Raw genomic sequence first — 22,466 nt, 5'->3', positions numbered from 1 at the left:
AATTAATTGCTATGTGATATTTTACGAAAGTACATAAATAAAAGTTAGATAAATATATTTTTTATTTTTATTTGAAAAAGTGTAACGTTTTTAATAATCAATTTAGTTATTATATATACTATGTCAAACAATTATTTTGAATTGAGTGATATGCGCACCATGTCTGATACAATAAATAGAAAATAATTAATTGATAATACTTATCAATAGATAAATAATAAATTTTTTTAACAAGTAAACATTAATATTACACGTATTCCAATGTTTTTTATTTAATGGGATCCGTTAATATGCTTTGCTTATTATTTTTTGTAATTATTTCAATAAAAAATACAAAAATTCAATTATCTATTCAACAATTTAATTAAGCAACTTATATTAATAAATAACTGCACACATTTATTTTTTAATAATAATTATTTTATTTTTCAGACTAACAACATTAGTAAAAAATTATTTTTATTGACTTGTAAAAAATCTTATATATATTTTTAATATATTTTGGGCTTTTGTAAATTAAATAATCGGACATATACCAGTTGTTACGTGTCCAAAGGCACGCTCTGGATCTAAAGTAATTTCATTTGAATTAATAACTATATTTTTAATACACCCGACGTATTGTGACTGAGATACGCTGCCCTGTAAACGTTTTCCGAGCTGAGGATGCCCACCAATAAATACTGGATGTTTCGTAACAACATTAGCGGGATTTTTGTTTGCTGTACTCGGTAGAGCCGCTCTCTGATCTGCATGATCTACTGATAGTAGTACTGCATTTTTGTGCTTGACAGCTAAAACAGAAAATAATAATTAATAATTTAAATTACAATTGCACTATACATTTGAATAGCGCGCTACGCGCGCGCCTAAATTTCAACCAATAATGAATCGTGGCCCGTTTTTTGCGAGTTTCGACCTTTCACTAACTTCAAGACTTTCATCTATTTTATAATATAGGAATTTTATCTTTTATTAAGGGGTTAGGGGTAGTCAGAATTTTCAAAAAATCAATTTTTTTTTTACTTTTCTTTAAGTATAATACAGTGGACTTTTGATAACTTGAATTTCAAAGGAAGTGATAAAAACTTCGAGTTAACGAGTTTTCGACTTAACAAGATGTTCAAAATTTGCAAGTAGACCAAAAAAATTAAAAAAACACTTGATTTGCAAGAAAATAACTTAGAGAGAAAAATTATAAACAATTATAAGGTAAAAGACCCCATTAGTGGCACTTTTTCTTTTAATGAAAAAATGTTCTACATGGAATAAAAATTAAAAATTTTTTTGGTCTAAAGGTCAAAGACTAGAAATAATATATTCATTATTGAAATTAATCATTTCATTAATTGAATAAGTACCAAAATCAAAGAAACGGTCAGTAATGGGGTCTTTTACCCTATAAGAAGAATTGAAAATTCCTATAGGAATTTAGATTTGATTGCTATAAGCTTGGATAGTTCGGAGAAAAACGTCTTTATATTTTACTAACTTGGACTTATAGAGTTTCACTTTTAAAATTCGAATTATAGAGTATAAATATCCTTTATCGATACTGGAAGGGAAGCGATACTAAGTTCGAGTAACAGAGTCTAAATAATTCGAGATATCGCGTATTTAAGAGTTCATCGGAAGGGAATACAAATTTTTGTCGAGTTACTGAGGATTTCGATTTGACAAGGCTCGAGTTACCGAGAATCCACTGTATCTTAAAAATATTCCCTGAAAATTTGAAGTGAATCTGACAAATACTTTTCGAGTTATTCGACAAATAATAAAGAGCGCTCAGGCACTCCAGAACGCTAGAGAGCAGGTAGCTCTCGAGAATGTAAAACTTTAAATACATTTTTCTTAAAACTGTTTTCTGAACTGATGATCACTATAACTCGAAAACCGCTTATTAGATTTCAATGAAATTTATACAGCTTTTGAAAAACATAAAAAACTAGTACCTGATCGAAAGATTTTTTTTTTCAAAAATTTAGATTTTTTATAAAGAATTAACTGTCATTTTGTTAATTTTCAAAAAAAAAAAGTTTCGATCAGACACTAGATTATCTATTAAAACTATTTTTTTCTGTCCGATTGATTTTCGATGAATCTCAAAGGATTTATGATGATCACTACAAGGACCTTTTGTTAGAACTGAGTTATAACTTTTGAAATTATCAATTTTTTTTTTTTTTTTTTTTCAAATTTTTGTGGTCAAGTCAAAGCACTGTGTAATGATGCCATATTATTACTTTTATAATATAAAATGATTTACTGACAAAAAAAAATTATTGAAAATTCTCATTTTTTCATTTTTCTGACTACCCCTAACCCCTTAAGAAAGAAGAAATATATAAAATAAAAAAATCACCTCTAATGATGTGCCAATTGCCATCACACAATGAATTAGGCATTTTTGGTTCAAAGGAAGTCTCAATAGGACCCTTCGTTGTCTTCATGAGGAACCTGATGGTACCATTAACCATTTCTAGTAACAAGAAATGACGTTTTCCGTGTACGGATAACAGATGTCCAGATGCCGATCTCGGCTTTATGTCCATTTGAATATCAACACTCCGCCCGACACTAAATTTATCCACTGAAAAATTAAAAAATTATTAATTAATAACTCTAAAAATCTAAAATAAAAAATTAATAATAATTTTCATTTATTTTTTCGTCTAGATAATTAACATACTCGCACGGAATAAATTGCTGCCGTTTCCTGGATAGAAGAATATGCCAGACTCGACCCGATTCGAACACGGAATTACGCCGACAGTTTCTTCAGGTTTACCAACTGGCTGGCCATTCATCTCAAAGTTCCTGAGACATCCATTGAATGTCTTATTAGTTCCCTAAAAATTAAAAAAAAAAAATTTTTTTTTATCAAGTAAAAATTAAACAACTATCTATTTAAGGGGGTATTCTAGTCTAGAAGCATGAATTTCAGGTAATTTTTTGAAGTGCCGTAAAAAAAAGGCAATCAATATTTTTACTATCCATTTTTTATAAGTTATTTATTAAAATTACAAGAATACAGAAAAAAATAAAAAAAGTTGAAAATTCAAAAAATTAGAAGCTAATGAAGTGGGGGGTCTCAAAAAGTTGGCACGTGACTATGCCCACGATTCCAACCCTCCTAGCAATCGGAAATAAAAAAGATTATTAATTTAGAGTAATGTCGCTATGGCATGAACTACGGTCATCCCCAAATTTCAATTTTTACTATTTTTAAAAAATTCGAAAAAGTCAAAAAAAGTAGTACAAAAAATATTTTTTTTTTTTTCAGGCAGTCGCCATTTTGTGAAAAAATTTTTTTTTAACTTTTCCCTAGTTCATGCCATAGTGCTTCATCAGCTGCTAATTTTTTGAATTTTCAACTTTTTTTATTTTTTTCTGTATTCTTGTAATGTTAAGAAATAACTTATAAAAAAATGGATGGTAAAAATATTGATTGCCTTTTTTTTTTATGGCACTTCAAAAAATTACCTGAAATTCATGTTTCTAGACTAGAATACCCCCTTAACTAATTAAAATCTTACAATATTAGCCAGAACATTGGCAGACAATTCAGGCAGTATTCCACCGACATAGAACGGCGGATTGACATCCATAGTAACAGCTCCACCTTGCGAGTACTCTGCTACTGGTATGTTTTTATCAACAATAAGCTCGCCGAAATTACCACTTCTTTTGAAGTTAATAGTATGCCACTGATTGTCATTAATTTTAATCTCACTCTTGAGCCAAGCGGGCCCGGTACCGCAATCAAACGAGTAGTGAACTCTACCACCTTGAATATAAACCGCGATGAAATGGTTCTTAGTCAGCGCGGAGCTATAGAAAATAACTCCTTCATCTGCGGCGGTCTTGAGATCAATCTGAAGATCATAATCATTCTTGTACCTGCCATTCAGCGAGCCATACTCGAGCCTGCTGTACCTAGCAGTTCCGAACCTCCAGCCACTCTCGCTCTCGGGATCTCTCATAGGCATGTACGGCAGCTTGCAAGAGTCAACCGTGTAAGGTGGAGCTTGAGTCGTCGGGTCAACCACTTCATTCTCAGGCGTTCTTGGTTCCTCTGGTTCCTCCGGTTCTTCAGTGAACGTAGGAGCTTCAGTCAACGGAGGGAAGGTAACTCTTCCCTCCCTGTCAACATGATCTGGTTCTATAGTATCCACCTCTACGTCAATAATATTGCTGTTAGTTGACATCATTGTTATTGTTTCCGGCAATCCAGTGACGATCGGAGGTGGCCAGGCGCCAATGTCACTCTCAGTCGGCGTATGCGCAGGAGTTTCACCACCTTGACACCTACCGAGCAGCGCGTTCGGCCGTTCCTTTGTGTTCGCAAAGTTTATGATCTCTCCGTTGAGTGTCGCATCACCAATGCACCCTACAAACGTACCTCCCGCATTGGGTAATCCTCCGATGTACAAATTACCCTTTTGAATATTCAAAGGAGGTGGTGGGTACTCTGTTACGAAATTATCTACATCATCAATGTCTATTCTCAGGGCGTTTTCATCATGCGTAGCAGTGACAACATGCCACTCGTTGTCATTGAATTTACTGCCAGCTGTGCTACTTCTTACCTCCTCACCTTGACTCTTGAACACCAAGACTCCGTCTTCAATCGAAAGCGTGCTACTCGCCGTCTGCTCGGGGTCGGTCACGTAGAAAATGAGACCATTGTCAGCAGTGGTCTTGAACTTGAGATTAACTTGCAGCATCGAGTCTGCTGTGACGTTCTGCCATTTCACATAACCAGATGAGTCATTTTCGAAAGACACTAAGCTCGCAAATCGTACAGGACATCCAGGCATGACACCGAACGCCTGAGAATTTCTGCTGAGGTCTACCGAGGTGTCCAAAATAACAACTTCATCAATACAGCCCTCAAAACCGACATTAGACACAGATTTATACGGGTGTCGTATATTTGGCGGATAACCTCCGACATAAATATGATCATTAGCCCCCAGGGTCTTTCCGCTGCCCTGTAGGTCGTTTTTAGCTACCATAATACCGTCGATCTCCATCAACCCGATTCCTTCGAGTCTGCGAGCCTCTAGAGAGTGCCACTGTCCGTCGTTGTACTTCTGCTGGGACATCAAAGACACTGGACCGTCACCCAAGTCAAATTGGTACAACACCTGCCCGTTTTTCATCTCCAGAGCGAGGAAATGCTTGCTCTTGCCCATCAGATACATCAGACCATCTTCCGCGAAGGTCTTAAAGTTCATTTTCAAGCTGAATTTCGAAGGATCGTGACGTATCTGCGAGGTCTTCATACTTAGAACTGCGAATCCATTCCTGTCGAATCTCAACCCCGTGCTGGGGGTGAAGTCTATAAGTTTGTCACGTTCCATAGCTCCCTCGCGGTTATTTTCGCCCTTTATAAAGTTCCAGAAGGACACAGGAATGTCTCCAATGACCAGATCCTCCATTTGTCCTTCAAAGGAAGACGCAGTCACAGCATCTGGAGTCTGGAAGGACGTTGGGTAACCACCGACAAACAGTTTTGAGTGATCCTGGTCTAAATTGAATATCGAGTAAGTACCAGGAACAACTTGTTCCTCAACATAAGAGTCGTCTTTTCCTTCGCCGATGTCTTCGCGGACGATTAGCTTCACGTTTTTGCCCGTTCTGTCAACAATTATCTGTCGCCATACATTGTCTGATACGTATTTCTTGTTGATGATTTTAACCGGGTCGGAACCCAAGTCAATGATCAGCACCGGATACCCACCTTCGATCATCAGAGTCAAGAAATCGTGGGTCTTTTGTCGCGTTACCTTTCCTCTGTCCTCGTTTCCGAGGTACAATAAAAATCCGTTTGCCTTGTCGGTTCTAAAGTAGAGAGATAATTTAGTAGACGTTGCTAGTAGCGGCAAACTCTCAGGGTTCTTTAGTTGAAGAGTTGTGTTCCGATAGAAGGTCACACCGATTTTAAATCTATCCGCGAGTTCTCGCGCATTCGAGATTCTTCTTTTCAAAGCTTCTATTTTATCTTTCAGATCGCTGCCTACCACGTCGATATTTTTCTGAGTCTCTCCTAACTTGCTCAGCAAGTTCGCCATGTCGGGAAGAACTTTACTGACTGAATCCAGCTGCTTCTTGGCCTGGGAAACGTCGCGGATTGAATCAGTTGTGTCTTTCGTCAAATTCTTAGAATCTTTAAGATCATTGGGAATTTTATTAACGACACCACTCATACGATCCATCGCATTGTTGATCATTAGCTCAATCTCATTGGCCTCTTCGGTGACGTCGTCAGTTGGCGAACCAAAACTCAGCGCCAGCTGATTTAAGGTGTTGTTGATGCGATCCAAGGCCTCTGTGTTCTTTTTGTTCTGCTTGGCGAGATTGTTGTTGAACTGCTGAGCTTGGTCCAAGTCAGCCTCGAGTTTTTGCTCAGTGGCTGTCAGCGCGGATTCCGCGAGTGACATCAACTCCGAGGACCGATCGAGAGTCTCGATGGTTTTCGTGTCAACACCATTCGAAAGCGTGGTTGCGTTGTTTGCGGCTTGTAAAGCTTCGTAAGCTGCTTCACGTGCTTCCTGAATTGCACGCTCAATATCGCGGTAAGCTGATACTGCTCTTACTGCACTTGTGTTACGGGTAACTGATAAACTGTCGTCCAATTGAACTGATAGCTCGTAGAGATTCTCTGCATGCTCATCTGCTCTTCCGACCAGGTCTATTATGTCTAATAAGTCATTGTCATTTTGATTCAATGTGTTGTTTAGTTGCAAGTACGCTTCTTGATTTCTTGACACTAATTCTTCTGTGAAAATTTTAAAATTTATTTATTAGTTAGTTAGTTAGTTAGGGTAATAAATAATAAATAATATATAATAAAATAATAGGGTAGCGCAAAAAAAATCAACTTTTTATGAAAATATGTTATTTTATTATTTTTTAAAAACTAGCTTCAAAGATTATCTCGATAAAAAATTCTTTAGGAGTTCTTTAAGATTTTTGAAAAGTTTAAAAATCGTTAAAAATTGAAATTTTTTTGCTTTTAATTTTTTTTCTCTTCATTCCAATATTTTTTACACTGTTAAAATTGATTTCATAATTACAGGACAAACAAAATTAAATTTTCATAATTTAATATTTGAATTATGATTTCAAAAAATAATTGAAATTTAATACAGGCATTGGAATATTCAAGTCGATATTAGAAATTAAGAATAAATAGCTATAAATTTTAACTGCTATATTCAAAATTAGTATAGATTTAAAAAATTTTCAAAGTAATAATTAAAAATTCAATAAATTTTTTTCACAAAAAAAGCTAAAAATGATTTACATTCTCAAAATTCTAAGTCGAAATTTTTATTTATTATTATTTTTCTGATTTTTATTAATGTCTCATATTAAAACTCTATTAATAAGCTCTATTAACGCTATTAAGTTCGTATTAAAATTTAATATTCATGTTCAAAAGCTGGAAGTAAAAGCTTAAAAAATCTTAAACAATCCCGTAAAATTTTATTGATCTGATTTCAAAAAAGAGATATTAAAACATGATAAACTAACATATTTTCAGTCGAGAAAAAAAATAGTCAGTTTTTTTGCGCCACTTTACTAAATAAAAATAAATAAATATTAATAAACATACTTAGACTTGAAAAATTAATATCAGCTTCATTCAAATAACTAGTAGCATTTCTATTCAAAGTTTCTCCTGTCGCAATATCATCTTGGCTCTCAGTAGTAGCATTCTTCAACAAATCAAAGTTACCAAACTCCTTGGACCTCTTGTTGTCATCAATCAATTTTTCAGCTGCGTAAGTAAATTCCTCAGCTTTGTCAATAATAACATAAAAGTCATCAACCTTTCTACTAAAGTTTTGAATTTTTTCCCCCAGTTTTCCAGCAGCGGAGGTCAAATTACTAACCGGGAAGTTGTACTCAGTCATATCAGACACCAGACCATTAGCCTGATCAGCCTGGTCAATCGCTTTGTCTCTGAAGTTGACAAAGGATACATTTTTAATCTTATTCAAAATTTCATTAGCTTCCTTGAGCGCGCTATCAACTTTAGCAGCCGCGCCTTGGCCGATGTTAGTCGCCAGAGACTGTACTTCAGAAATAATCGAGTTGACCGAGTCTATCTCCTTCCTTACATCAGTTTCCAAATTATTCATGTCAACAAGAGTTTTCTCAGCGCCATCTTTCCACGTCAAGCTGTCATCAACGATATACTCAACCTGGCGCTTCTGGGAGGCCGCTTCTTGTTCCAGTTTCGCAATATCCTGATGCAGAGGAACGAAATCAATGCGACTTGAATCTAGCAGCTGAACATCCGGGTACAACTCGTTTACGCTGTCATTCACAAACTTGAGACGTTGATTGGTGAAGTAGCTCTCGGCGACGGTGTTGAACTCTTGAGCTACCGGAGAAAGATCATGCTCGAGTCGATCGGTGACGTCCAAAAGATCATCGATGCAAGAGTCGCATTCATAGCAGCCGTCACCTTCTTTCAAAACCCACCGGTGAGGACAGTGGTCACATTTTTCTCCAATAACTCCAGGCAAACAGGAACACTGACCAGTTGTTGTGTTACAGGAAGCTCCAATCGAGTACCCGGTGTTACAATTACAAGAAGTGCACCCTTCTGGTCCGTAGTTCCAGAAACCGGCAATACAGCGGTCGCATCTACGACCAGTGACACCGGGCTTGCATTTACATTGGCCTGAAGTGAGGTCGCACTGGGCGTAATCTGAAGCGACGTCGCAATCACAGGCTTGACAACCGTTACAAGAGTCAAATCCAAAGTGGTTTTCTGCGCAGCGGTCACATCTAGAACCAATTACGTTAAGTCGACATTGACAGAGTCCGTTGTAGCTGTCACAGTGTTCCATTCCGCAAGCCTCGCAGTTACATGTTTGACAGTCTTTACGCTCAACAGCGTCTCCGAAAAACCCGGGAGCACAGAGATTGCAGGCCTCGCCGTAGGTGTTGTTCAAACAGTGAAGACACTCACCAGTTATAGAGTCGCAGGAACTTAAGTCGTTGGTGTCGATGTTCCCGGAACACTCACACGGTTTGCAGAATTCACCCTCGATGTTGGGGTCGCCGTAGAATCCTGCTGCGCAAGATTCACACCGGGCTCCGTAGTAACCAGGAAGACAGTCACAGCTGATTTTATTTCCTGCTTCATTTACCTCGCAACCTGTCGCGAAGTTGTTGGAAGCAAGAGGTAGAGGACAGGCGCAGATTAGACAGTCAGTTGGGGTTCCAATTGTTGCGTTTCCGTAGTATCCTTGTTCACAGTATTCACAATGGTCGCCGGTTGTTCCGTTTTTACAATCCTGTAAGTAATGAAAATTTTTTTTTTATTTAATGGGGCCATTTCAGGACTTTTTAACCCCTTCCCCCGTCCTTGTCACAGGTTGTCACATTTTCAGAACCCCCTCCCCCTTTATGTGACGTCACACATTTTTCAATTTTATGTATGTATTTAAAAATAATATAAAAAAAATGTTATTTTCATTTTTTCTTATATTTACTAAACAATCTTTCATAAAATCAACATAAAGTCAAATATTTTAGATAACAGAGAAAACAAACGACTAGTTAAGAACAATAAATGACTAATTATGTTAATTAATGATGCAAAACTTAATCATCTTGTGTCCATGGACTTTAGACCCACTCTTTCATATTAGTTATTACTGGTAAATCAGGTGTAACTCAGACCCTTACTATTAAAAACTCGAGAATTTTAGTATCTCACTTGCATTACAACGCCGCTTTAGAAGTTAGATATTGTCGCGTAAGAGATAATCTCATAACGAGTGCTAAAGTATTAATAAATATAGATACGAGTTCGTAAATATTTGAAGTTTTTTATTCGCACATAAGTGTCGCGTTTGAGTATTTTAAATTTTAACATGTGACGTCACGAAGCTTTTGACCCCCTTCCTGCCCCTTGTCACACAATGTCACATTCTGGTGATACCTCCCCCCCCCCCCCTTTAAGGTGTGATGTAATTTATGGATGACCCCTAACTAATCAAAAGTTCTTTAATTTTTAATTGACTGTAGCAATTAATTTTGGATAATTGTTATTTAAAAATTATTACTAGAATTTATAAAAAAAAGGTTTAAAATCAAGTTATTTTTATCTTTTTAGCTTTAGTCAAAGTTTTAACAAAATTTTGACTTGAATAATGAAATAAATTAGATGAGAATGTAAAGTATTATATACTTTCACTAATTGATAGCAATTGCAAATATATTAAGTGCAATAGTTAGATCAAAAAAAAATTTTTTTAAGATTGAAGACACTGTTAAAGTTATTTTTTACTTAAAGTCTAAGCACACTATATTTAAAAAAGTAATGATTGAAAAAATTCAAACTTTGTTAAAATTTAAATAATTACTGTGGTAATAATCTATATTATTAAGACAATAAAAAAAATTTTGTGGCCAGTGTATTTATATGATAAAACGGGTTTTTATGGTTAAATTTGGTATTATTAGAAAGGTCTTGATCTGGAGTTGTGCCTTTTAAAAGTTTCATATCATTCTCACTAATAGTCAATTTGTTATGATAAGTATTTAGGCTGCATTCGAAAAAGCTCTATCTCTTGATACATAATTAAGAAATGACCTTGTATCCTGTGAACTATTGAGATTTTTAAAGATATAAGCTTATCCCGATGTTACACTCATCAAGACCTTTCATTTGAATACCCACATCAATTTTTCATATATTTATATATATTATATATATGTATATATGAAAAATATACCAAAATGCATGTGGGTACTCAAATGAAAGCTCTTGATGAGTGTAATATCGGGATGAGCTTATATCTTTAAAAACGTCAGTATTCAAGAAAGTACAGTGCAATTTAACAAAAGTCATTATTTAATAAAGCAAAATTTTATTTACTTATAATTCATAAGTCCCGGCAGTCACATAGTGACTGCAAGGTTGCTAGTTAATATAAATTTTGTCTATTTTCATTGAATAGTTCAATGAAAAATTAGATTGAAATCATTGTCAAGAGTTAAAAAGTGAACTGAAATAACTTTGAAAATTTCTAATTTTTAAGGAATTTTTTTCTTTTTTCGTCCAAAGAGATAAGTTGCTTGCAATTCAAGCGTCAGAAATTAGACCACAGTGAAAATTATAAATTGCAAACTGAGTATTAGCAAGAGTCAAAACGTCAATTTTTTAAACCAATCTGTTAATCATCTTAAACTTGTAGATTAAATCATTATTTTTTTTAATTTAAGTTTTCTAATAACTACTTGAATTTAACAACCGCTGTTACGTTTAAAACTATACCTTTTTTCAAATAGAATAAAAAAGAACTTACATAACAGATTCCAGTTTTAACATCACAAGTATCAGCGTGCCCATTGCACTGGCAGCGAACACAAGACCCACCATAAGGTCCTGACTCAACCCGATAGTACCCTGGAGCACATTCTTCACAAGATAGACCTTGATAATTGGGCGGACATTGACACTGCTCAACACTACTCGCCTGCTCGCTTCCAGGCACATATGTATCCGTAGTGGTATCCATCGATACTTGGGACAAGGTCATGGCAATACTTGGCTCCCAGTAAGTACCTCTAATAAATATACCCTTCAAATTTTCCAGCGTCACTAGCATCTGCTCTCTCGTCGCTTCGACATTTCCTTGCGTGATGAAATTAGACTCTACCAGCGCTACCGAGGCTTCAAAGTTCGCAAATGATGGTGGCTGTTCCTCGGCATAATGGTACAAGACATTATCGCTGCCCATCAGGATGACATCAGGTCCCGCAACAGCTTTTCCAAACGGACCCGTACTGTAATACACAGTGTAATTCAACGTTCCACCATAGGAAGTCAATTTCTTCCCCAGATAATTACCCGGAGCCGAAAAGTACACGGTATTACCAGAAGTTTCATTATTGTTGGTCAAAGTAACGATAATCGAGGTCTCATTGTACTCTTGAGGAATCGTCGACAGGATATTAACCACCCCCGTCTTTTCCTGGATCACCGCCACGTCCCAGTCAATCATATTGTACTCGTAAGCCCTGTAAAGATTAGCGGAATCGCACCTGGTGGTCTTTCCAAAGCAGAAACACTTACTGCATCCTTGATCGTTCTCAGCTTGCAAGTTGAATGTTCCTTCTTTACAAATATCGCACGCAGAGCCCTGAACATTCGCTTTGCAGTAACATTCCGCAGTGTACTGATCGCAAATTTCAGCAGTGGTTCCTTTAAAATCACAGTCACAAGCTTCGCAGTATGGAAACTGGGCATACCCGTTCTGACATTTGTCACACTGACGTCCCACGACATTTTCTTTACATTTGCAAGTTCCATTCAGCAAATCACACTGCCTATCTCTATTGAGAACTCCCGCAGGCGAGCAATTGCACTCTTCACACCCGATAATCGGATGGAATCCATAAGAGCCTTCCTCACACTGATCACACCTCTCTCCAATTACTCTTGATGGACAGATACACTCTCCTCTCTCTGGTTCGCAAATCGCAGTTATCGGGCAATTACACGGTCTACAATTCGGGTACCCGTAGAATCCCGTCTTACAGATTTCGCAGCGCCGTCCAATGATGTTAGGCTTGCAAGGACACTGTCCGCCAAATTTGTCGCACTCGAAGCTCGTCGTTCCGTGGGCACTGCAGTGACAAGGCAGCGCTCCGTTGTTGTAATTCGCAGTCAGTGAAAATATTGAATCTCGACAGAAACCATCATCTATTGTGTTTATGTGGAAGTGATTATTTCCACACCTTTGGATGAACTCCTTAGTCTGGTCAAATTGAATCTTCTTCAGGACTTTATCATCATACTGCTCTGCTGGTATTATCAGCAAATAATCAAGCCATGTACCATATCCTGGATTTTTAAAACTTATTACAACGTTTTCTATCAACTGAAACTTGAAGTTACCATCCTGCTGCTTGATAATACTGCGACACCCGCTGTTACTCGGACAATGCGGTACAGCAACTTTTGACTCGTAAAATTTACCATTCTGTACAAGAACTTCCAGCTCAAATTCCGGATTATCAGGTTGGTAGTACTGAATAACAAACACGTACTCTCCAGGCGCGGGAACTTTTGTTCTGATGTCAATTAGAGAGTTGTTCTGGTCCAAGTAAATAAGCTTAGTCGTATTATCAAAAATTCCCGGCGGACGATTGTCAATTTCTGTACCCTCAACATTCGCTTCGAATTCGACTTTTTTCGCATCAGCGCCTCCGGGGAATATTCCTTGGACGCACTTTCCATTCTTCCTCACGCAGACTGACTTGGGTTTTATGTAGTCCAGCGACCATCGCTCATAAGGAATAGCAACCACTGAATCAACGGCAATATTCGAGTTCGGTTCACCAGTTAGCACCAAAGTAGCATAATTATCAGCGAAATTAGTAACTCCTATTTTTCCGTGTCTGTCCGTGACGACTTGACGGCAAATACTGGTGTATTTGCAAGGATGGATGGTGGCCTTACCCTGGGGGCTTCCGTTTACTTCAATGAGCAGCGTCGAGGTTGAAGTGTCTTTTCGCGCGGTGACGTAGGTCACCAGGAGAATGTACGATCCAGGTTTGGAGACACGGAATTCAAAGAGGATTCGCTTCTGCTGTTCGTTGATTAGAGGGATTTCGTCCTGGTTAATCTCGTTGAGGACGTCGTGGTCTGTGAAATATTCAGTGAGAGGAAATCTCCCTGATTCGGTGTTCAAAAAGCCCCCAGAGCCATGAACTGAGTCAAAGTAGTTGAGGTTTGGGTAGTCGTAGTGACGACAGAGACTCTTCTGACCAACTTCGCAGGGCAAATCGACATCTTGGGTTAAAATTGTGGCTTCGTAGTACTCGGCAGGTAAAAGTACGAAGTAATCAAGGAACAAGTTCTTCTCAGTAGCAATGGATATTGACCAGTACCCAGGATTCATCACCATAGTCGCGGGCAAGTTTCCATGAACACCAGCGACAGTGACAAATGCTGGATCGTTAGTCGGCTTCAGCTGGACTTTGAAGGTCTGTTCAATTTCTTGAGGATTGTCTGGTGTGATTTTTATGGTTCCTAACACGGGTTCGGAATTTTTGTTTACGAATCTTAGAACCATGCGGTACAAAGAAGGCTTAGAGATGTAGACACGCTGGATTATTTCATTCTGAAGGGCTGAGAATACGGCGTATCCTTTCCAACTGTACCCGGGGAAGGCGTCTTCGGTGAAACCGTATCTTACGGGACTGTTGCTGGGCGTTCGGCCATCCTCAACTTCGTACTGGAATTGGTGGAGTGTTGGGAAGTAGTGAGCTTTCAGGGGTTCTGTACAAGTTTGACCGGTGACTCGTGGCTGGCAAGGACATTGTCCGGTTCTCTTGTCACAAATTGAGCTTATAGATCCACCAATGTCGCAAGCGCAAACTGAAAAATTTTGAGTTTAGTAATGATTAATGATGATGATAATATTTAATTTAATTTATGAATCTAATTAATTTTTAATTGTTTACGTGAAAATTGATGAATTGAATTTACCAGAACATCCAAAGAGATTCGAGTCATCCAAATTATAAGTCCCGTCAACACATAGGTTACACGCGCGACTTGTTACGCCTGGTTTGCAAATACATTGACCAGATTTCGTGTCACATTCACCGATACCTCCAATAACACCAGGAACGTTACACTTGCAGTCTAAAAATTAAACAAGTTTGATTCAGTTTGATAAATTTGATCACTATAATGGTAAAACGAATTTTGAAAAAATAAAATACCTTCGCATCCATCAGGATTGGCTTGTTGCAGGTTCCAGAAGAGTGGCTTGCACTGATTACAAATTCTTCCTTGGACCCGGTCTTTGCACTGACACAACTCACCGGCTGGCAATGACCCACATCCTGTGAAAGACTTAGGAACACCAGCGGGATCACAATTACATCCCTCGCATCGTGGGAAATTGTAGAAGCCTTCTTTACATTGGTCACATTGCAGTCCGTCAAAGTTCTCGTTACACTGACATTTGCCTTCAGAGTTACAAGACACTCCAATGGATCCATGGCTATCGCAATTACAGCCTGAAATTTATTATTGATTAACAAATCAAATTATAAAATATTTTTATTTTTAATTTTGAAATTTTAATTGTTAAGTTTAATTTAACGAGAATTTAGCAAAAATAATCTATATTATTAAGAGAATAAGAAAAATTTTGTGTCCAGGATAGTCATATGATAAAATTGTTTTTTTTAGTGAAATTTAGTGTCATTGCAAATGTCCATTTGAATTTGTGACTTTTCAAAGTTTCATATCATTCTCACCGATAGTCAATTTATTATGATAAGTATTTAGGCTGCATTTGAAAATGCTCTATCTCTAGATACATAATTAACAAATGACTTTGTATCTTGTGAACTATTGACATTTTTAAAGACATAAGCTCACCTCGACATTACTCTCATCGAGACCTTTCATTTGAGTACCCACATCAATTTTTTATATATTTATTCTCAATTCTCAATTCTATCGAATTGGCATGCACCTTTTATTCATATAATTATTCTAGCTAATATTCATTATAACTTTCAATGTGCAATCATTATAACATTCCCGTGTTTTTCTTACAAAAATGAATAATAATTGATATGAAAAAAAAATTTGTAATGAGCATTGCAAGTTTCAGTTAAAGAAATTGCAGATCTCATAAGCTAAGAAATTACAGTGCAAGTTAACAAAAATAATTAAGAAATGACCTTGTATCTTGTGAACTATTGATATTTTTAAAGACATAAGCTCACCCCGACATTACTCTCATCGAGACCTTTCATTTGAGTACCCACATCAATTTTTCATATATTTATATATATTATACCCGAGAAAAAATATTTATAAATATTTATATATAAATTGGTTATATATGATTATATATGAAAAATGGCCAAATATAACCATATCTAATTATATATAACTATATATGATTATATATAACAATATTTAACTATATATTTATTACATCTAATTAATTATTGGGTTAATTTTATGGATAGAATATTTAATATGGTCCTACGCAATTCTGTGTAACCAATTAAAATGCAAAAAAAAATATCTAGATATAATTTTATAGCTATAACACCAGCGGTCACCCATCCAACTATTAACTCTGCTCAATGCTGCTTAACTTTAGTGATCTCCGTGCGTCTTAAAGTGTCTGTCTGCTGTGCTGCTGTCTTAGATGATAATGATTCTATGATCTACATAATGTATCATATGAGTTTATCATAAATGGAATATAAAAATTGATTTTAATATATATTTGGATAGTCATTATTCATAATTTATTTATTTTACCGAATTTCATTATAATATAACACTTATTTAAATAATAAAATAAATAATGATTTTACTATTAGGTAGTAGCAGAGCATACCAAAACATCTCATAGGAAATGTGACAAATTTTGTATTTCAGAATTATTTAAACGTAATTATAAACATCATTTTACACTTTTTGTGATTACCAAAAAAAAATTTTTTTTCAAAGAAAAAATTTTTATGTCTGTTAATTATATATAAGCATATATAATTATATATACTTATATATAATTATATATGGGACTATATACAATCTTGCATGGCTGTATATTGCTTCATATATAGTCATATATAATTATATATGATTATATATAACCTCATATACAATTCCATATATAATCATGTATGATTATATATAATTATATAGAAACATTTTTTCTCGGGTATTTATGTATATATGAAAAATATATCAAAATGCATGTAGGTACTCAAATGAAAGCTTTTGATGAGTGTATCATCGAGATGAGCTTATATCTTTAAAAACGTCAATATTCAAGAAAGTACAGTGCAATTTAACAAAAGTCATTATTTAATAAAGCAAAATTTTATTTATTTATAGTTCACAAGTCACGGCAGTCATAGTAACTGCAAGGTTGCTAGTATAATTTAAATACATAGCATGTATTAATTACAATTAAAGTTGAAAAATTTTGTGAAATAATGAAAGTTAAAATAATAATTATTCTGTAAAAGTTTCAGATGCTGTTTCCGGATTTAAAAAAAAAAAAATATTGACTTATATTGTCGATTTATTAAAAATTGTTTAAACTTGAATAATTTTACAACTTTTTTAGTTATTAAATTAATAACAACTTCACTAGAATCTCCTTAATAATAATATTAAATTGTATGTACTTACTGATACAATCGGGATACATAAAGTAACCAGGACTACATTGATCGCAAGCTCGTCCAGCAAAATTACCAAGACAAGAGCATTTACCATTGGCATCACAACTTATTGAAGAAGAACCGACGGAGCTACAATTACATGGTCTGCAATTTGGATATCCATAGTAACCTTTGATACATTGGTCACATCTTGCTCCACCGTAGCCTTCTTTACAGAGACAACTACCGTCCCTTTTGTTACATACTTGGGGCTCAGTTCCTCGCGCATCACAATTACAGTCTTCAAGAAGTAAAATATTTTATTTTATGCAATTAAAAATAAGTATTTTTTTTTCATAAGATATAATTATATAAAATCAACTTACAAGTACAAACTGGATAATTGTAATACCCATCTTCACAAATATCACAAGTTCTGCCTCCGTAGTTGTTCTTACATGTACAGTTGCCACTCACCACATCACAAACATCATCAAGAGATCCTTGTGAGTTACATTCACAGGCTGAAATTTTTATAAATAATTTATTATTATTATTATTATTTTGTAATTAATTACAAACATAATGAAAAAAAAAACTCACGTAAACATTCAGGAAATTTGTAATATCCTTCAGCGCAAAGATTACAATAAGCTCCAGCATAATTTTCTTTACACGGACAACTTCCTTCAATAGCTTCACAGTGATAACCGTCTGTTCCACCCAGGTGACATTCACACGGGCGGCAATTTGGATATCCGAAGTATCCGTACGCACAAGAATCACAATCAGGAGCTGTGAATTCTTGCCGACATTCACATTTGCCCGTCGACTCGGCGCAGTTTCCAGTCGAGTAGAAAAAGTCGCAGTCACATCCTGAGAAAAATACAAAATTGGTAAATAAAAAAATCCAAATTTAATTAATTGGTAAAATATATTTATAATATTTACGTTGACAAACATCCGTAGCATTCAATGGTTTTCCTTCGGGTCTGAAGTATTTGGGTTTACATTGATTACAATTTATTCCTTGGGTATTATGCGCACAATTTTGACAAACTCCACCACCTTCGTAAACGCCATGAATGTCCAGAGACAAGTGCTTTTCATCCACTTCGGAGTCGTAAATACACTCGGTTGAATGTCCAAAACAATTACACGCTGGAAGAAAAATATTTTTTCTTTGATATTACTCAGAAAGTTTAGTTAAAAATTTTATTCCTGTTTCAAATTTATGAAATTAAAAATTAATTATGATTATATTTATATACAGAAAAAAAAATTTACTTGAATCAAGCACATGGAAAAAAGAAAAATAGAAAAATTACATAATATGATGAAAACTGGAAAAATTAGTTTCAGATTGCAATTATTACAGATTTTGTAAGAATTACATTGTAAAATGTAAATATTACATTGAAAGCTCTGAAAATTAACATTCAAAGTTCGAATTTAGAAAAATGTTATCTTGAACTGTAATTTTTCTAGTTTTTAATACGACGGGACACATTACTATTTATATTGTATTTTTTCGAATTTTCTTTTTTTCCGTATAAATAAATTAAAAGAACTTTTTTTGATTTGAGTGAAAAAAATTTTAAACTAAGAAATTTTTCTTGATTTAAGTAAATTTTACTCGAGTCAAGAATTTTTCGTCTTGATTAAAGACAATGAAATTCTTCAAAATTATTTTTTTGGTTTAAGTTTATTTTTTTTCGGTGTACATAATACATACGTTCACAAGTAAACTTCTTAAATGCTGTAGAAATTTGCCATTTTTTCTGCTGAAATCCTGGCAAACATGAAGCACACTGAGGACCATATGTGTTGTGCTGGCAAATACATTCCAATTTTTTCGGCTGCTTTGGGTCGCGGATATCGCAAGTCGCAGCATGACCATTACACATACAACGACCACCAATACTGATGTCTTTTATCGAGTAAAAGTACTAAAAATATAACGAAAAAATTAAACTGATGAATGAGTGTATTATGAATTTATTCAGAGATCTTTCATTAAATATGAAGGTCTGAAGTTTATCGGTTGATAAGGATACAAATAGGCCATTGACTGGTTTGGTAAGTAAAAATTTATATAAATTTTTATCTAATATATGCTTACTCTTCTTGTTACAGTAGGATCCTGGCGAGCGACGGACATCAAGTGTCCAAGAAGATTTTTGGTCCTGAGAAATCGGAACCTGACGTTGGTAGCGCGGGTCCATTCTTGAAGGGGAGTAGAATTGAAGTAGTGAGATGCAGATGGACGGTTGTTCAAGATAGAAATAGGTATTTCTCCGCCTTCCAATGGCACGATTTTCGAGTACTCAGTCGTACATATCACACTGTCGTCACGTGAAATCGGCATTCTGCTGTCTACGCCGAAGTATGTAATACAATCGCTTGCTGAGTCGGAGAAATATTGCCACGGCTGCCAGGTTTTGCCGTAATCTTTCGACTTTTCTAACACCCACAAACCGGGACGTGGAGAATTTCCCATACGTATGTACACATATGCTACGTGGAATTCCTAGTAAATTAAAAAAATTTTTATTATTTAATAATTATAAATTACAAACTATAATTATTGATAGTTATCATTGTTCTTTAACAATAAAAATATTTATTATTATTATCAGGGTAATAAATTAAATTAAGTTGTTACAATAATTAATTTTTAAAATTTTTTGTTCAAAATAAATTTTATTAAGAATTTAAAAATAAAATTTACTTTCAAGAAATTTTAACAAAAAATCTTTATCTTATTAATTTATTAATCTGAATGGTATTTGAGAGAAATCTAAACAAGTTGTAATTTAAAAAATGTTTGAGATTATGAAGATGCTGTTTTACTTTATTACATCTATTGACTATGTAACAACCAGATGAGGATGTTAACCGTAAGAGTAACTATTGTCATTTTCATTTATTTTTGTTTTATATGTCAAATATTTGTATTAACTAAAAATTATTTTTTTGGTTTTTAGTTTGCCTGATGAAGCTTAAATAGATCAGCGAAACGTTGCAATTCTTATCATTTAATATCTTCATTTATTGTCCAAATTCCCAAGATCAAGTTATTTAAATATTTTAAATATGGACGAGAACTTAAATATTAATTTAACAAAAAATTTTTAGAAAATTTATTATAATAGATATTATTTATAATTTACTTAAATAGTTAAATTAAAATGAACTATTTCTACTTGTAATTTTTCAAGTATCGTATACTCCAGATTATTGAAATCAAAGCGATTTAAAAATGTCAACATATTTTTCTTTATCTATGTTAATAAAATAACAAAACGTGGGAGTAGTTTTTTTTTTTCAAGTATAAAGGGTCCGATGGCCAGATGTGTTTCTTTACAGCCTCAAACATTTATATCTCGTTTTTCTCTATTTCTTTTTCTATTCTCCTCCGCTTTTTACTCGTGTACATGATGGATCTAAAAACATGTGCGGGTTTAGAGCCCTTCTGGCTTCAGCAATCCTTATTCTAAGAATACTCTCTTTCTAGGCGACGGTCGTCGTTAATTTAGTAACTTAGAATCCAAAATTAATAAAAAAAAAAATACTTAATTAAATAAAAGTCTATTTTATTGCAATAAAATATCGAAACATACATTTAAAGATTGAATATTATCTGAGCGATAATACGCTTCCTGTGTCTCAGGAAGCCGCCTACATAATTGATAACTCATTTTATCGTATTCTTCGAAGAGATAAATTTATATATACTTTCCTCTTATTTCTTCACTCTATACTCTAAATTTTTTACTTAATATACATAGAATTATTTAAAGAATAATTTACCTGGCCCAAGTTTATTGTCAAATTAACTTCATTGTACTTCATTCCTCTAGATAGCGGCGGTGATTGCCACCAGGTTTCCATTCCATCGACTGCATGCTCCGGGGGGTGATTTTTTCCCGGCACGGTAGGATCACAGACATCGCAAACCTTATTTTAAATTCAAATTTTTCATTAATAATTCATGGTTTTAAAATAATTGCACACCCTCATACATCAGCATACATTACGACTCAAATAACAACAGTAAAAAAAATAACAACAGCCATAACAATAATGGGAAGCAATAAAACAAATCCAAGTAAACGTCTACGTAAGTTATTTTTGGTCATGAGAATTTAAATTCAAAACTTTACTTCTTAAACTCTGTTACTGTTGTATTAACTTACATCACATCTGTAAACCCATAATTTATGTTTAAATTGATAACATATATATTAGGGCTATCTTGGGTCATTTTTATCTAAAATACTTATTCAGAAATAATCCAAGAAATTTTTATCATGCATGAATAATATATTTTAAATTATGTAATTATTAAAAATTTTATTTTATTGGAAATTTTAATTCATTAAAATTTTATAATCATTTTTTTCAGGACCAAGATGAAAAAATTTGCTATAAAAAATAAATAAATAATAAAAAAAAAGGATTTACTTGTCCTTGAATAAGATTGACATCCTCGTCTTGATCAGAACTAGCACCCACAAGCTGACAGTACAATTCAGGACCAGGAGTATCGACACCACACGTTGCCGAGGCAATAATTTCTTTTCCTTCAGCCAAATTGAAGTAAGGAGGAGTTAAAATTTCTGCATTTATGCTTTGGATTACTCCAAAGCATAGCAGCAGCAACCACCTCATCTTAAAACTATTATTTTGATAGTATTTTATTTATTAACTTATTCTTATTATTTATCACTGATACAGTCAATTTATAGAACAAAGTAAAAAACAAAAATAACACAATCGAGTGTTTCTCCCACCCGTGCTAGGATGAAGCCGGCTTGGCTTCTGCATCCAAACTGAACAGATCCAGACTAAATTCAGATCACAGGCTATGCTGCTTATGCGGTAGCTGGTTAGTTGTAGTTATAGTTTGTAACTACGCGAGTAGAGATGATGGAGATGGAGATGGAACAGAGAAAGAAGTATGGGGTGAATGAGAGAATGTGTTTTGTAGTAGCATTTTTTTCTTCTTCACTTTCATCTTCCTTTTCTTCCTATCCGTTCTTTATTCTTTTTTATTTATTTTTTCCATAAATTTAGTAGTAAAAAATTTTTAAATAATTAATACTTTTTTATAAGTACCCAAGCGGCACAAAAAATTTCTTTATTATCTTTTATTGAATTTAAATTGACAATTCGGCTGCCCAATTTTAAAACACAGTAACTGCAAAATTTTTATACCTGATTTTTTTTTAGTATTGCTGCATTTTTTATAACTTTTAGACCTTAACTTC

At 34.5% G+C, this 22,466-nt stretch overlaps 1 protein-coding gene across 1 annotated transcript; it reads right to left on the bottom strand.

Moving 5' to 3' along the window:
- Positions 1-425: 425 nt before the first annotated feature.
- LOC123261247 (laminin subunit alpha) lies at positions 426-22,031 on the bottom strand. The gene is made up of 16 exons (XM_044722800.1): positions 21,661-22,031; positions 21,007-21,153; positions 19,316-19,723; positions 18,929-19,142; positions 18,145-18,354; positions 17,797-18,069; positions 17,580-17,717; positions 17,222-17,494; positions 14,770-15,069; positions 14,531-14,689; positions 11,340-14,419; positions 7,625-9,320; positions 3,537-6,784; positions 2,690-2,849; positions 2,363-2,590; positions 426-794 (listed from the first exon to the last, which is right to left on the bottom strand). The coding sequence occupies exons 1-16, from the start codon at positions 21,865-21,867 to the stop codon at positions 517-519; spliced, it is 11,019 nt and encodes a 3,672-aa protein (XP_044578735.1). The 5' UTR covers positions 21,868-22,031; the 3' UTR covers positions 426-516.
- Positions 22,032-22,466: the final 435 nt, after the last annotated feature.

The sequence above is a fragment of the Cotesia glomerata genome, linkage group LG3, assembly GCF_020080835.1.
Source record: "Cotesia glomerata isolate CgM1 linkage group LG3, MPM_Cglom_v2.3, whole genome shotgun sequence".
Classification (NCBI taxonomy): domain Eukaryota; kingdom Metazoa; phylum Arthropoda; class Insecta; order Hymenoptera; family Braconidae; genus Cotesia; species Cotesia glomerata.
This window is presented reverse-complemented; position numbering and strand designations above follow the sequence as displayed.

Excerpts from the sequence above, each read along its gene's own strand:
- LOC123261247 (XM_044722800.1), bottom strand. The coding sequence starts at position 21,867 with ATGAGGTGGTTGCTGCTGCTATGCTTTGGAGTAATCCAAAGCATAAAT. Across the intron at positions 6,785-7,624 it reads TATTAATTTTTCAAGTCTAA|AAGAATTAGTGTCAAGAAAT; the intron begins GTATGTTTATTA and ends AAATTTTCACAG. Across the intron at positions 2,850-3,536 it reads CCAATGTTCTGGCTAATATT|GGAACTAATAAGACATTCAA; the intron begins GTAAGATTTTAA and ends TTTAATTTTTAG.